The sequence below is a fragment of the Sturnus vulgaris genome, chromosome 5, assembly GCF_052056855.1.
Source record: "Sturnus vulgaris isolate bStuVul1 chromosome 5, bStuVul1.hap1, whole genome shotgun sequence".
NCBI classification, from domain to species: domain Eukaryota; kingdom Metazoa; phylum Chordata; class Aves; order Passeriformes; family Sturnidae; genus Sturnus; species Sturnus vulgaris.
In genome coordinates, this window is record NC_142247.1 from 28,333,229 (window position 1) to 28,348,395 (window position 15,167).

Genomic DNA, 15,167 nt, shown 5'->3' on the forward strand with positions numbered 1-15,167 from the left:
CCAGCTTATCGGCTGGGAACAGAGCTGAAAAGCTCCAGCCTGGAGTATTTATCAGGCTGTAATTTGCTTTCTTTGTCAATATGTGCCCCACAGTTCTTGCTCTGGTTTTTTGCTTTGTTCACTTTCTTCCACTTGCTTAATACATTTTTGCATTGTTACTACTTATGTAATTATTTATTCTTTTCAGTAAGACCTGAAATCTGTCTTTCACTGCAGTTTGCAAAACTGGGAAGCAGCAGACTGCTGGGCAGGAGTTGTATCAGCAGCTGGAAGTACAAGGAAAGAGGAAGAAATGTTTGCTTCTAGCCCTGGCTCTCCACTCCATCCCTGCTTTCCCCTCTGTGAGCATATAATGAAGTCAGCGGGCAATTAGAAAGTTCTCTCATGTCTTACCTTTCCTGGCTCTTCACTTCCTGTTGCTGGGGAAACTGCAGTTCCAAATCCCTTCCCCTAGGCTCAGTGCTGCCAGAACACTGCAGGCAAGCAGAGTTCTAGGAGACCATCAGAGTTCTAGACCATCAGAAAGGCAGGATTAACTAGCAACAAAGCAGGGCTGAACACCAGCAAGGTCACAAAGGGCCTGAGAGCAGCAGTAGCTGCCTTGGCTGTACAGCCAATTCTCAGGCTGAAATGATCGGACAAATGCTGACTGTGGTAAAGTATTAAGTGCAGAAGTGTTAGAAATTGTTCAGGTGCTGGCTCAAAGAAGGCACTTCTATAGCACTGGCCCTCAGGCACCTTCAGCCCTGCTCGAGCCTCTGTCTCTATCTCCAGAAGGTGGTAAGTGGGTGGGGACTTTGCATTAGAACCACTGTAATTTTCGTATTGCTGTCTTCAAATCTTCCTAAGCTCAAACTGGTTTGCAGCAAAGCAATGGGAGTAAAGAACTGCCATCACCTCTTTTCAGAGCTTTAAGTGCTTGTACTCCCTCAGAGGGATTTGAGACTATAAATACTTTTTTACAGGTCTTGTTCTTTTTTTACAGTCCTTGCCAATGCTATGCAATACACTTCCCTTTCTCCCTGAGCTGAACAGAACACTGAAGCAAATAAAGCAGCCTCCCATCTTCCCCTCTGGCTAGAGTTCCTCTTCTGGACTTTGGGATTTAGCATCCTTTGCCAAATGCAGTGGGTGAGGAAAACTACATGTTGAATGAAGGAAAACTCTGCATTTTTACTCGTTTACAAAACTGTTGTTTCATGGTTAAGTGAAAACCATGAGAAGCCTGACTGCCACAAGTGTAATGGGTGCCTGGGTGGGAGCTTGAGCTGGTTTTGGTAACCCCCCCAGTACCACCAGTAAATGTGCACTGTAACCAGCTGCCTCTGCTGCACATCACCTTTTCTGTGAAGCAAATGAGAGGGCACATCTGCTTTTTCTGTGTTTATTATGTTACACTGAAGCAAACCAGCATGTGGTTATTTGCAGTTATTAGCTGATTATTTCACCATGTCTAAGGAATACAAAGAAAAGTAATTAAATAGTTCAGGACCCAGTTAGCTCTGAAGGGAGGCTCAGGCTGTGTGACTGGACAGGACAAGTCCCATGCCAGGCTGAGTCTCCTGTGCTGCCCACGCAGTGAGGCAGCAGTCTCCATCTGCTGGGTGCATTTTGAGTGCACAAGAGACAGTGAGCTCTGCTCTTGTTCATGTGGGAGCACAACCCAAGTAATTTCCTGGGAGTAACACGGTGAAATCCACACCCTGGAGATGTTCATCCTTGCCCAGAGGGGTCCAGTGGTGACCACACTCAGTGTTGTCATCCCTTGTGCTGAAAGCTGCTCTGAGAAACCAAGGCTGGGTGACTCTCCTGACTCATGCAAGATGAGACTTTCCTCGTGTCTCTCTAGATGATCATTCCCATACACTACTTTCCCCTTGTTTAAGTTCAAACACAAAATACTCGTGCCTCTTAAATAATGACTTCTACCAAGATTCTGGAGATGCTTCAAAATGGTCTCCTTCCTGTCATTCGTAAGGATGGAGAGGTGGTAGATGAGCCAAAGAGTTGCTGGTGCTGCTGGAAGGAGCAAGTCTTCCTTTTAGGAATAGAAAGCTTAAAGTCACCAACTTAAAATGTAGTCTTCAAGGACAGTGGCCAGAGGAACCCACCTGAAAGTGCAAAGCACATCAGGATTTGTTGGTTGACTTTGATGTATCTGCGGGTTTTGTTTAGCTGTAGAAACTCAGTTTGCTAAGGAAATTATTGACATTGATATCTATATTGTATAAGCCTTTTTTCTTGTCTTTTTTTATTTTTAAATTTAATTTTTCCAGCTGTGGCTGGGGGCCCAAAAGCAGCAAATCAGTGCTGGTAAGTTGTTTGAAGAGCCTGGAGGGTGCACATCCTCACCAACCCTCCTCTTTGTAGATATTGTTCAGGTGGGTACAGATTTCATTGGTCACCTTCTCAAAGGAAGCTTTGCAGTCTCCGCCAAATTTCTCATCCATCAATTGTAAGATAATGTCACAGATAATCTAAACAAGCAGAAGGGAAAAAACAACCAATGTGAACTTTTCTTCATATTAGAGGCATAAGAACTTATGTATCTTTAGTTGGGATTCTTGGAGGACAGAAAGGGGCACAAGAACAATTCACAGTACATGACGTGCAGAGCTTGTAACAGGGCATGGAAAATAAGGTGCATTATAGAATTCACAAAAAACTGCTGCTGATGTTTTTAACTAACCTGTATCTAGTTAATGTTGATTACACCCATCACTTAAGGATGGCTATATAGGACTGATGGGCTTCATTCCTCCACTACAATCCTTCTCCAGGCAGGGGACTGTCCCAAATAAATATTTAGAGGCCATGATGAGCCCCTTGTTGGACACCTATGGCCTGGAGGATAAGTTTTTCCCTGACTTTTCCTGCTTGTTAACTATCCAGCACTCTGTAGCAGAGATCTTGCAGTCACTAGTTAGGTGTGATATATATACATAATCTTTGAAATGCCAACTCCTTTCCTGTGCAGCATTTATTGTTTTATGTTCATCTTTACCCTGAAAAAGTATTTTCAGACAGAAATCATCACTTATTTTCCCACTCATTGAAAATTGGGCCCACTGCTTTTGAAATCACGTTCATTTGGAAATAATCTTTGCCTGAGGGTGCCTCCTTTTGCTTGTAAGGCAGACAAAATAGTTATAAATGCACTCTGTTAGACCTTAGGTGGATCTGGGTAAGTAATTTGATCCTTTATTTATTTTTTGAGTTTGTTTAATGATGACAATGCTGTTGTCATCGTTGCTCAATAAAGCTGGTTTAGCTGGTTTAGAAAAGCTCAGCTCCTGTTACAAGATAAAAAATACATCAGGGACTGAAGCCCAGTGTTAAACTGCTTTTCTGTATCTTGTTATTAAATGGCAGGTGTGGGAATCTTATTGCACTGAGAAAACCCTCTACAGCTCATGGGCAGCTGTGCAGCTCCCACCTGAGCACCAATCACCTGCCTGCACCACATCTGCTGCACAGCCATCATCCCTACCGATGCCACATCTCTCACTCCTCCATCTTCCACCATCAACCATCTCACCTTCCACCTCCTCCATTCTCTGTGGCATATATAGGTATTCCTACATACATCCTCAGTTCTACCCCTCAGAGGGGAAAACATGCCCTCCTCACAATTACACCCTTTGGGAAGAGGGCTGCTCACTCACCCTAAAGTTTTTGGGATCAATCTTCAGCTGGGTGGCATGTTTCTTGCCGAGTGGGGTCACTATCCCAAGAAAAGCCTCAGAGTTGTCCAGGTGTTGCACCATGTCATTGATGGCACTGAAAACCTTCTTGCCATGGCCTCTGACTTGATCTGACTGTTTCATCTCTTCGGCAGAGTCCATGCCTTTGAAATGTGTGAAGTAGGACTTGGTGTCTGGGTGCTCGGTAAACATCCTGTTGAGGAATGAGAGACGTCCTGACTTGTGGACCAAGGTATCAATGCAGACATGGCCACACGTTCTGGGCCTTGCCTTATGCATTTATGTCCCTTTCCCCCTTCTCTTTATTAGAACAGACACTTCTGCATTCCTTGTTTCTCCTTTGCCTTTTGAACCTGTGCATAATCCCCATGCACATAGCAGCCAGTCCCCTCTCCCTTGCTCTCCCTAGGGCATTTCCTTTGCTCATTCCACCTTAAAACTTATAATGAACTTATTCTACTCCTTCTAAAGTTAATATTTTATCAGTGTTAACTGTGTGTTACTTTCACAAAGAAGTGGGAGCAAGTTCACATGAGATGACTGTGACAGTTTAATATTCCCAAAGATGTTCTGGACAGCAGATATGACCACTGTGATACTGGTGGGTGTTTTCATAGAGAAACCCTACTGTTGGTTTTGTTAATTAACCACTTCCTATAGTCCAGTGCAAAGCTTTCTTACTGCCTGTGATGGATTGTTATTTGAGTATGGGGTACTGCTCATTCCATTTATTCAAAAGTAACACAATTCAGTGTGTTTGAAATTACCTTTGATCAATTACAGTAATCTTGGTCAAACTATTTTTAAAAAGCAGTTTACTCTGTTGGGTAAACTGGTTATCCACCTGAAGTATCCATAACAAATTCCACATTTCATTTCACAGTCATAAAATGGTTGGGCTTGAAGGAATCTCTGGAGGTCATCTGGGTCAACACCACTGGTCAAGCCAGTTGCCCAGGACCATGACCAGATGGCATGTGAGTATCTCCATGTATGGAAACTCAACAACTTCCTTGGGCAACCTGTGCCAGTGCTCAGTTGCACTCAGAAGTAAAAAAAAGTGTTTCCTGATGTTCAAGAGAACCTCCTGTGTTTCAGTTTGGGCCCATTGTCTCGTAGCACTACTGAGATGAGCCTGGTTCTGCCTTCTTTGCACTCTCCCTTCAGGTTTTTATGTACACATTGGTATGATTCCCCTGAGCTTTCTCTTCTCAAGGCTGAACAGTCATAGCTTTCTCTGCCTTTCTTTAATGGAGAGATACTACAGTCCCCACATCATCTTCCTGGCCCTTTGTTGGACTCTTTCCAGTATGGCCATGTCTCTCTTGTCCTGGGAAGCCCTGAACTTCCCTATAGGTAGGTCTGGGGCTGTAGGACACTAAAGCAAAATCCTGTAGAGAAAATTACCCCAGAGGCAAGCTACTGGATGCTACTAAAATTTTATGGCTGCATTTCTGACCCTAACTGTGCTCAGGTTGTGTAGCGTGCAGAAGAAAAGAGCAGCATGTAAGGCTTTGTGAAGGTAATCCAGGCACAAGGTGTGATATACAAGAAAGCTGCAGGGAATGGTAAAGGTCTGATAACCAGAAACAGTATTTGAACTGATCCATGCTTATGGAGGTGATGCAAGTCCCAGATGAGAGTGGAATATGTGAAAGGTGAACAGAAGAGAGGGAAATAGGATGGAAACTAAGAGAGGAAAGTCCACAGAAAGGGTATAATACAGTGGAACAGATGGACTGAGGCTGAAGGAGAATTAGAAGTGAAATACTGAGTTTTAAAAAAAGGATTAGAATAGTCTGGAGGTAAAGAGGAAGAGGGAAATAAGGCCCATGTTTTGTTCCCATTTCATACCACACTTTCTTTTCTTTACTTTACATGGGTGAACTTATTGCTCGTCTCTTCTTCTTTTCCCACCCCCTTACCCCTTTCTTTTTATTTTTCCTTGTATGGATTGCTCCTCTTCCTAGCAAGGGCTGCATGAAAAACATTGAGACATGCTTCAAGGCAGTAACTCCATCCTTGTTGTTCCTCCTTCACCCCTCCAGGGCAGCAGCTGGATGGGCTCTTTCCTTACCTGACTAGTACAGCTGTCCCATTGTCTTCAGCATCCACATATATCTTCTCCCAGGCACCACGGGCACTTTGCACCTCTGCTTCAGAGAGCGACATGGTGCAGGAGATGTTGGCAACAGAGGGTGCAGCAGGAGGGAGAAGGACAGGGAGGTCCTGGCAGGGTCTTTCTGCTCCAGTTCTCTCCTCAGGGCTCTCTAAATACTGCCCTGGGGATTTAAGAGATCTTGAAGGGTCTCTTTGTCTCTGTTGCCCTCAGTCACATTTCTGCAGGTTTTAGAGCTACCTAATCACTTTTAATCAGGAAAGAAACCAACCACATGAGGAGGAGGACTAGCCCTGTAGTTGCAGGCCGGGTGCCAAAGCAAAGGTCTCACTGTCTGAGGAGAGAAGGGAAAAAAGGCAGTTTTCAGTGGGGGAAAAAAGATTAATTCCCTTCCCCTCTCACCCCTGCCAAAGCCAGTGCTTGGCTCTTCTTTCCTGAGGGTGATCCTTGCCCGAGCACTAATTTTCCTGGTTTTCTCCCAAGAGTGCTGCTGTGCTGAGGGCACTGTGGTGCCCTGCCATCCCCTCTCCCTGGCACTCTTTGGTCTTTTTCAGTCAAAGATCCTGTTTCTCCCTCCAGCAACTCTCTCCAGTCCTGCCTTCATGCCGTGGTCACTGCTTTCCCCACAGCCCTCTGGTTTAACAGGGGCTCACCCCACAGCTGCTCCCAGCCTCGGTCCCATGACAGTGGGAGGCTTTGCCAGCCCAAAATGACAGCGTTGCAGGGATGGTGATGGCAGCATGGCTCAGCATCCATGGCCATAGTGCCCTGCAAAGCCACTTCATTTTAGCACTGGAGGTAAATAGTGTAGCACAGCCAGGCCAGGAGCACAGGCATTTCACTTTCCTAACCCTCTTGGTTTGCAGCTGGGATCTCTGTCCTATCTCTGAGCCCTGACTGCCTGGCAGAGAGATAAGGGGCAGAAGAAGGGCCAGGGTGGAGCTGCAGACAGCATCTCTGTACTTGTTATAGTCACAGTCACTTGGAACTGGACACAAAAAGTTTTCGTGGATTACCCATGCAATGCCTGGGGTTAACCTCTGGCAGGAATGTTCTGGTTAAGTCGAGGGCACCCATGCAAAGTAAGGACTAAGGGGCTTGAGAAACTGCTGCTGGATGCTGAGAGCAGACAAAACCTCATATTGTTTGGGGTGCTTTAGAGGAGGGAAGAAACAGGTGTGAGGAGAAAATATGTCAAGAAAAAACAGCCTGATACCCCAGGGCAGAAGGAAAGTGCTAGCTGCAAACACAGAGACCAACTGGTCTTGGTGGGGTTGTGTCTCACTGCTGCTGAGGGAGGCCTCAAATGACTTCACTGAAATCTGTCCCCACTTGCCTCCCTCTCCCTTTTAACCACACAGCAAAGAAAGAGCAGTCTGATACAAACCTGCAAAGCAGTTATGGGTGCCCCATCTTTGGAAGAGCTCAAGGCCAAGCTGGATAGGGCTTTGAGCTACTTGGTCTAGCCTGCCCACGGCAGAGAGGTTGGAAGTAGATGATCTTTAAAGTCTCTTCCAAACCAAAACATTCCATGATTCCCTAGGAGACTTTTCCTCTCCTCTCCCTCATTCTCCTCTGAGACATTGCAGTATATGAACATGCTCCATCCCCTGATATATAGTCAGACATTCTGTCATGGGCCAAAAAATACCTATTTTGAGTTGAGAAATTTCAATCCAATTAATTTATTGCAAAGTAACCAACCAACCAACCAACACTTAAATGCCTCACCTCCCCCTGTCCTGTTTCCCCACCCCATGCTGCAGGTTACACAGGGTTAGACCCTTTGGTGGGACCATGGGTGGTGCACAAGCTGGGGTCGGTGCATGGGGGTCCCTTGCTCTTGCTGCTCGTGTCCTACTCAACCACTCCAGCATGGGCTCTTCCACTGGTCATCATCCCATTGGATACTGTACCTGCCCTGGACTTGTCTCTCCCTTTTCAGTGCAAAAAAGCTCCAGAAACCTATTTATTTTGGTGTGGAAGTGGAAGAGCTATGAAAAATGTGTTGTTTAATCGTGAAGTCATTACTGACACATCCCTATATGTGGACAAGAGGATGAGGGCTTGGTTTATTACTTTTTCCTCTCCCGTGGTTTGTTTTATTATGCCAAAGGAAGTGAATCCTCTCAATCATAACTTCTATTGCATGAAGAGACATATTTTCTAATATGGGGTGAAGCTCCTCAGAATGTTATCCCTAAAGAAGAGAATCCTGGTGTGCAAGAGCCAATCAACACATTGAGTTAAGACATGATTTTATTACAAATCTGAAGAATAGGGTGCCAGGCCTTTTCCAACCTTTTGGAAAACGAGCAAAGTCCTTTTACAAAAAGGTAACCAAAAAAGAATCACACAGAAACAGGAGATTGGTCACTCACGCTTGTGTAACAGAAGTTTTAATATGCATGTGCTGATCTCAGTCCAGTTCAGTATCCTATCATTTCCACATACAAATTCCCCTGGGGATATGTTCTTAAAAATTATAATAATCTTTATATTATCATTATAATCATTTAAAATCATAATCTTCAAGGTAACTTGAAGTTGTCTTTACATCCTGTCACCAGTTGCTAAGTTATTGTTAAACCTTATTTTGTTAAACCTCTGTTGCAGTTTGAATCTGCTTGAATCTATTTGAACCATTACTTGTCAAGGACATAAGGATTTATAGCATTCTGTTCCTGGGGTCTCTCCACAGTTCCATTACTCCAGCACCACACTGTCATGGTTCCAAGGCTAGCTTATAGTTACTGTGGACTTTTTGTGAATCTTTAATTTCCTCTGACATCAAGCAGGCAGGGTCAGGCCAGGGAGCCAGATGGCACTGGGGAATCTGGAACAGAAAGCACAGCCATGGTGTTTGGGCTGTGGCCAAGCTGTTCCTCTCTCTATCCCCAGCCAGGGGAGAAGAGGCTACACCTCCCACTTCCTTGCCGGGAAATGGTGTCAGTACTGCAAAGTGGAGGTTGCTTTCTCTCAGTTTCCAAGAAATCATGTGCTTTAGGCAGAAGGCAGCCAGTAAGATCCAGCCACAGAAATGGGTGGCACCTTCTACTCACCCAGCCATTTAGGATCCAGCAGCCTCACACCTCTAGAGCTTATCAATGTCCTGGTTACAAACACTGCAAACCTCACTGTCTTCTCTTATCCTTGAAATTTGAAGATCTGTGATTTTTAGCATAAGCAACCCACCCTATTTATTGTTCAATGGGGTTAATCCCCAGCTCAGCAGATACACCTGGTTCAGAGAATGGTTGCCAGGGGCTCAGCAGCTGTAACTCTTATTTTCCCAACACCCATGGTAGTGTCAGGCTGAGGGTAGAGCCCCCCATATTGCCAGGATTCAGGGAGACCCTGAACCTGGTTCACTGAGACCCTGACTCTCAGTCAGTGCTGCTTTTAAAGAAAGGACAAACACCTGTTATCTGCTCATGCTCATTGTCTGAGGTTATCAACATAATCAGCTCATCAAAACAAGCAAAACTAGGAGCTGCAGTCACCACTGTCAGTGTCAATGTCTGAATCCCAAAGCCCACCTAGCACATGGGTGGGAAAGGCTTTCCCCACTGCCATTTTCTCAGACTGTACTCTCTCCGATTCCAGGGCATGGGTGGGCTTGGGTGGAGCCGTGTTGGGCTTTCCACTGCTGAAAACACCAAATGCAAAGAGTAAGAAAAAAGCAGGACTACTCAGCTTCTTAGGACCTAGCCCCCAGAATGGCCCTTACAAAGTGTACAGAGTGGTACCACCTGACATGGTAGAAATGCACACAGGTGTCTGTTGTGAATATTTTTATTGCATGTGTAACATTTTAAACGTGAAAGCAAAGGAAGTAATTTCAAAATCGTTCTGCTTTTATATATTGTAGGGCATAGCATATATGCAGATTAATCCTCTGAATGCTGCTCTCATGATTACCAACATTCAGTGCATGGCCAGCAGTGACTCTAATGCAATCATTCAACTAATAAGGATGACAGTGCTGAGTTTTCTTGCACTGTATCCAGCTAACCAAGAATTTGCATTGGTGGAGGCTGGTGTTCAGCAGAGAAACTTTACATGCTTAGTGAAAGGGAAGAAAGCCAAATCCACAAACCCCAGCCCGTTCCTCACTCCCTGAACCATCAGTGTGCTATCAGCATCATTCTGGACCCAAACCACACACCAACATAAGGGTCACTATGAAGAAAGTTAACTCCACATCAGCCAGACCCAGCACACTGCAGGACTGCATCCTTTTCTTGGAAAAATTTAGGCCCACAAAGCCTTAACAGTGCTGAACTTTTGTACAGTTGCTGCAAGCAAGAGGAAAGAAATCAGCTTTTAGAGATATAGAAAATATCAGAGATGCAGAGTACCTGGAGCCTGACAGAGGCATCAGGCAGCAGCATATGCACTATTCATATCTGTAATGTTACAATCTGGCATTCATATCTGCCCAATTAATGAGATAAACCACCCAATCATTTGATGCAAACAACACTCCCACAGCTTTTGGACACAAGCCCCTACACTGGTTCACTCAACTCCCTTGTCTGGGACACTGGAGCTTTAATTACACAGAGTTTATATAAATGATATTCTGAAGAAAACAAAAATCCACTGAATGTCACCTCCAGCAGAATTAAACCTGAACTCCAGATAAAGCGACCTGATGTAAGAGAAAGAGAAGATGTAGCTGCAAGAAGACATCAGGCTAAAATAAACTGCTTTATGTAGAAGTTAGACACCAGTCCAGAGGCTCTGCATCAAACACAGGTAGGTCACAGATGACTATACTGGTGGTATGGACTACTGTGTTCAGAGATGCAAGCTAAAAGGGTATGACATAAACCAGCAGACAAACCTGCTTCAGATACAAGAGAAAATGAGGTGTTGGACTGAAAGGGTGGTTGGTGATGAATGGATGGAACCAGAAAACCAGACTAGTAGTTTTCCTGTGTAAATAGGAAGTTTCATGATGGACTCATTGGTCCAATTGTCTCCTCTATTGTAGAAGTAATAGAATTGTTAGAATCATAATGGTTGGGAAAGACATCTAAGATCTGTTCAATATGACAAGTATTTATAAGATGAAAAATCCATTATAACTGTCTGACTTTTTTGGGAAGTAACATCAGTACATGCAGATTTAAATTCAGTGATCCCAAATTTCATCTCCACCTTCAGCCTGTGATGTGTCTCCAGCCATGTGTCTGGTGATGGCACTATACAGAAGCCAAGCTGTTCCATCCCTTCCTCATCTACTTACCGAGCATTCTGGTTTTTTGTACAATAGAAAGCAAAGACGACCTTTGTTTGATCTGGTTCTATTGGAAAGAAATCATAGTGAGCAACTTCATGTATATTCACTGATTCCCCAATTTCCACCAGTTTCTGGAGGAGACCAACTGCTCCAGAGGTGATATTGTGACAGACCACATCATTCCCAGCTGTCTTGGGGAGGAAAATCTTCAAAGAAGCCTCCCATCCACCAAAGAGAGGACCTGAGGCTTTCCCTGGGACTGGCCTTGTGCTCTGGTTTATTCTACACCTGAGAGGCCGTGTGAGACCCTGGAGCACAGACAGAAAGACCCTAAGGTAGCCTAAGGTGTCTGGCTGAACAAGCAAACAGAGATAAAGTCGTGAACTATTCCAAACCAGCACAGAGCCTTCAGAGAGAAATTCGGTAAAGCCACTGTAGGCTTCAAGGACAGCTGGACACCCTTACATTGGCTTCAGCATAACTTTTCAAAGGAGGGAGAGACTAGCTAGGAGGACCTCTATAACATGGGATGAGATCTTAGGTAATCCCAAGACTGCCCATCTCCTTTGAATTACAGGAAATTTCACTTGATCCCTGTTTCTTGTTGAGGACTAAGGTAGGGAGCCAGAGGGTGACCAGTTTCTCTGTCAAGCTTGAGAACAGGACAGCTTTTTGTTAGGAACAGGTATATTCCTTCACTCAAGTATGCAGTCAGGTTTTATTGTCTTTAGACAAATAAAAAACATCATCAAAGAAGGGCCTGTGAAGCTTTCGGCAATTACAAAAATAAATAATTTCTCTTTTTATTCATCAAATTCTCTCTGACTTGTGCTCATTCATCCTCATCAACCAGGCTTACTCAGCACTCTTCACGGATTCCCTAACCCCCAGCCCTTAAATAAATTAATAGCTCCAACCTCCATTAGCAGTAACTCCTCCACCTACCGTGTTGTACAGCTGCATCTTGAAGTTCTGCAAGAAGCACCGGGTGTCAGCTTGGCTGGAGGGCAGGCTCTTGTACTTCATCACAGCATCATAGCCAAAATATTTGAACTCCTGCTTCTGGTTGAACAAGATGCTCATAGGGGTCTTTGGGGTCTTGAACCCGTGCTCTGTTCCCCAGTAAACCTGGTGGATTTGGTCTGTACCTGAAGCAAGAGAAAAACAGTACCCACTGTAGGATGTGCCAAAATCTGTAGTAACAACAAAGACTGACTGTCCGACCATGGCCACTGCAGTGCAGAGGTGTGCAGCTCTGGGAGCAGAGAGGGGTGAACAGATGGGACTGGACTGAAACTCAAAAGACTGCAATTGCAGATCTCTCTATGAGAAAATAAGAGACAGGTGCTGGACGCTGGCACAATCCAGAAGTCGGGACTTAGTAAAGAGAAGAACCTCTAAAGTGACCCTGGGACCCCTGCATGTCCCACACAAACAGCACCAGCAGCTTTGACAAGTGAAGTTCTTGAGTGCTTAGTTCCTGTGGAGCAGCTGCACAGAATGAGAGCAAGAAGGCAATATAATACATCAATATAACATTACAAAGCTTTGAAAACTGTTTTCATTTGATTTTTAGGAATCTGCCATTCACATAGGAGCTGAAAATGAAACACAGTTCCTGCTGCAGTGCTGCCAAATCTGTTTGCTGCTTCTTCTGTACCCACCAGTTAAAGCTGAGTGGAAGATGAACAGAAGGTATTTAGAGCACATGGACAAGAAAGATGTAGTGCACTGGAAAAAAATCCATCCCTTCTATGGCCCATAATGAAACATGGGGAAGAAATTATTGTGAAAGGTGTAGTCTGGGATCAAAGGAGAATGACTTGAGAGTCAGACTAATTACTCACTTAGCCCTAAGAAGATGAAACAGCTGCTATGCAATACTCTGCTTTTCTTTCTCCCATGAATTGCCTACTTTTCAGAGCTAGTAAGTTAGGCAACCCCCTCTTGGGACACCTAGGATAAATCATCATTAACAAACCTATATTGAAAACTGAAGCTATTCCAATTATCTCCTTACAAAAGCCACCTGCCTGTTAGCACTCCACTGCTTTCCCACGTCTGTACAATTTACCTCTCCCAGAGTCCTCCCGCTACACACGTGCCACAGCTCTGGACCAAAGAGCTCTGAAAGTTGTATTCCATGGCATAAAGGGGATGCAATGAGGCAAATGCATGTTTATGTGATTTTGTGTGACACTGTATTCTGTGAGCAACTTGAGAATTACCAATTAAAAAAACTTTAAATTCTGCTGTGTGCCTGCCAACTCCTTTTCTCCAGTTTTTCTTTTTAGTCCATCCGTTTCCTTGGTTGCACAAACTCCCTAGAATTTTCTCAATGGGCCCCCAGAAAGGCAAATTTCTGTGAAGCTCTCTGCAAGCAAATTTTCTGCTTCTCTCAGAAATTCAGTAGTCTCTAAGCATATTGCAGGTCACTGACAACATCAGCTGGGATCCAGGTGTATGCAAGAAACTTTTAGAAAACCGGAGTGTTCTGAGAAACTGACTTTAAAAAATCTTTATTGGAAATATATATTATAGAACAGGTGAAGTAAAATTACATATGTGCCATATTTCCTACAACTTTTACAGAAGTAAAACGAACCACCACGAAGCAGAGAGTGGAGGTACTGCCTGCACAAATAGCACTAAGGTTGGTGGAAGCGACCTCCATGGGGTCCTTGCAGGTTGGAAAAAGGATACTAGCTAGGTGGTCCTCCTCTAGTCTGGAACCACTTGGCCTGCTCTCAAAGTAAAATGAATTTGCTCAAACAGATGTTGCCTGTTGGTTTTGCAACAGCAGAACAAATGTCACACATTACCCACCCCATTGCCTCAGTTTGTTCAACAGCTGCAGAAAGGCAGCACAAAAAGTGCAGAATTTATTGTACCTTCATTTATAGCACTGCAGTCCCCTGGAGCTGCACCAGTGCACAACCAAGCAGGGAGATGGCATCACCCCTGGTATGACTTTAGGCTCACAAAGGCTTCCTGAGAAGAAATCAGTGCTGCGGGAACCTGAGCCTGTGTGGCTGCGAGCACCCGCCTCAGCTGCGGAAGTCTCCTCTGTGTTTGTCCCCAGCCTTCCCTGGCACCTCCCACACTGTTGAAGTCCCGGAACTGCCCCTTGGATCTCACTTGGAATGCTCTTGGGCCGCCAGCTGCACAGCAGCACGATGGGTGCTGCAGCATGCACGGCAAATCCTCCGGGTTACTGCAGCTGAGGACGCCGTGCTGGACCGACGGCAGGAAGGGAACAGCGGGGGTGCGAGGGGTCACAAGTGACAGAGCTAGGGGCGAGCAAAACTGCATTTTGGAGAAACTATGGCTGTGACATGCTGCAAAAGGGCGTTTTGAGGGAGGCCCAACAGCACCACGGCCCGCAGTGAGACCCAGAGCCACAGTCGTGCAGGTAATGACAGGGCAGGACCTAGGAGCTCACCGCTGCCCGAGCTGCACAAGGCACCATTTCCCTTTCACTCTTAGCTTGATTTTAAACGGTGTAATTGCTCCCTCAGAAATAAAAAGAAGGAATTGCTTCCCTCAGAAATAAAAAGAAGGAACTGTTTCATGCAGACGCATGGAATGTTTATGAGGCAGGTTTGGTGATTTAATTCTAAGCCTCGTGAAGACCCTTAGGGCACGTGCGCGTACAAAGAGTCACAGCTTAAACTATTCGTGGTGTTTAGACCACTCGGGGTCTCCCTGTGCGATGCGCCAAGGCATGGCGCTATCCCGCCTGCGCACAGCTGGCGGAGAACCGCGGGGAATGCCGGTCTCTGCAGTTCTGTCCTTGGTACCCGTGCTACAGAGGGTCGGGCAGATCACGGCACCCGGGCATCCCGCGAAGTAAGCGGGGCACCCAGGGGCGACCTGTACCCGCGCAAAAATTCCTCTCACATTCGGAGTGAGGACCCGGGCGTCACCCCGGGTCGTTATTTTCCTTACTCATAAGTTTAAGGCATACCAGCTTTCTCCCCGAACCGCTACCACACTCCTCCTCACTAGCTCTATAGGTCAGGGCGACCTCCGCCGCACGCTGTCTAATGTGGCCTCTAGCTGATCTGCACTGTCCTTGCCACTGCGCACGCCTCTT

The 15,167-nt window shown here is 45.4% G+C and overlaps 1 protein-coding gene and 1 non-coding gene across 2 annotated transcripts; both read right to left on the bottom strand.

The window, feature by feature from the left end:
* Positions 1-1,370: 1,370 nt before the first annotated feature.
* LOC106856937 (cytoglobin-1-like) lies at positions 1,371-14,145 on the bottom strand. Its single transcript, XM_088165222.1, has 5 exons — positions 13,963-14,145; positions 12,017-12,219; positions 5,782-6,157; positions 3,666-3,897; positions 1,371-2,477 (listed from the first exon to the last, which is right to left on the bottom strand). The coding sequence occupies exons 3-5, from the start codon at positions 5,874-5,876 to the stop codon at positions 2,349-2,351; spliced, it is 456 nt and encodes a 151-aa protein (XP_088021348.1). The 5' UTR covers positions 5,877-6,157; positions 12,017-12,219; positions 13,963-14,145; the 3' UTR covers positions 1,371-2,348.
* A 742-nt stretch (positions 14,146-14,887) lies between these two features.
* Positions 14,888-15,036, bottom strand: LOC148223632 (U12 minor spliceosomal RNA). The gene has a single exon (XR_015804211.1). It is a non-coding gene; the product is annotated as a U12 minor spliceosomal RNA (small nuclear RNA).
* Between the last annotated feature and the right edge of the window lie 131 nt (positions 15,037-15,167).

Excerpts from the sequence above, each read along its gene's own strand:
- LOC106856937 (XM_088165222.1), bottom strand. The coding sequence starts at position 5,876 with ATGTCGCTCTCTGAAGCAGAGGTGCAAAGTGCCCGTGGTGCCTGGGAG. Across the intron at positions 3,898-5,781 it reads GGGACAGCTGTACTAGTCAG|GATGTTTACCGAGCACCCAG; the intron begins GTAAGGAAAGAG and ends ATTCCTCAACAG. Across the intron at positions 2,478-3,665 it reads TTGATCCCAAAAACTTTAGG|ATTATCTGTGACATTATCTT; the intron begins GTGAGTGAGCAG and ends CTGCTTGTTTAG.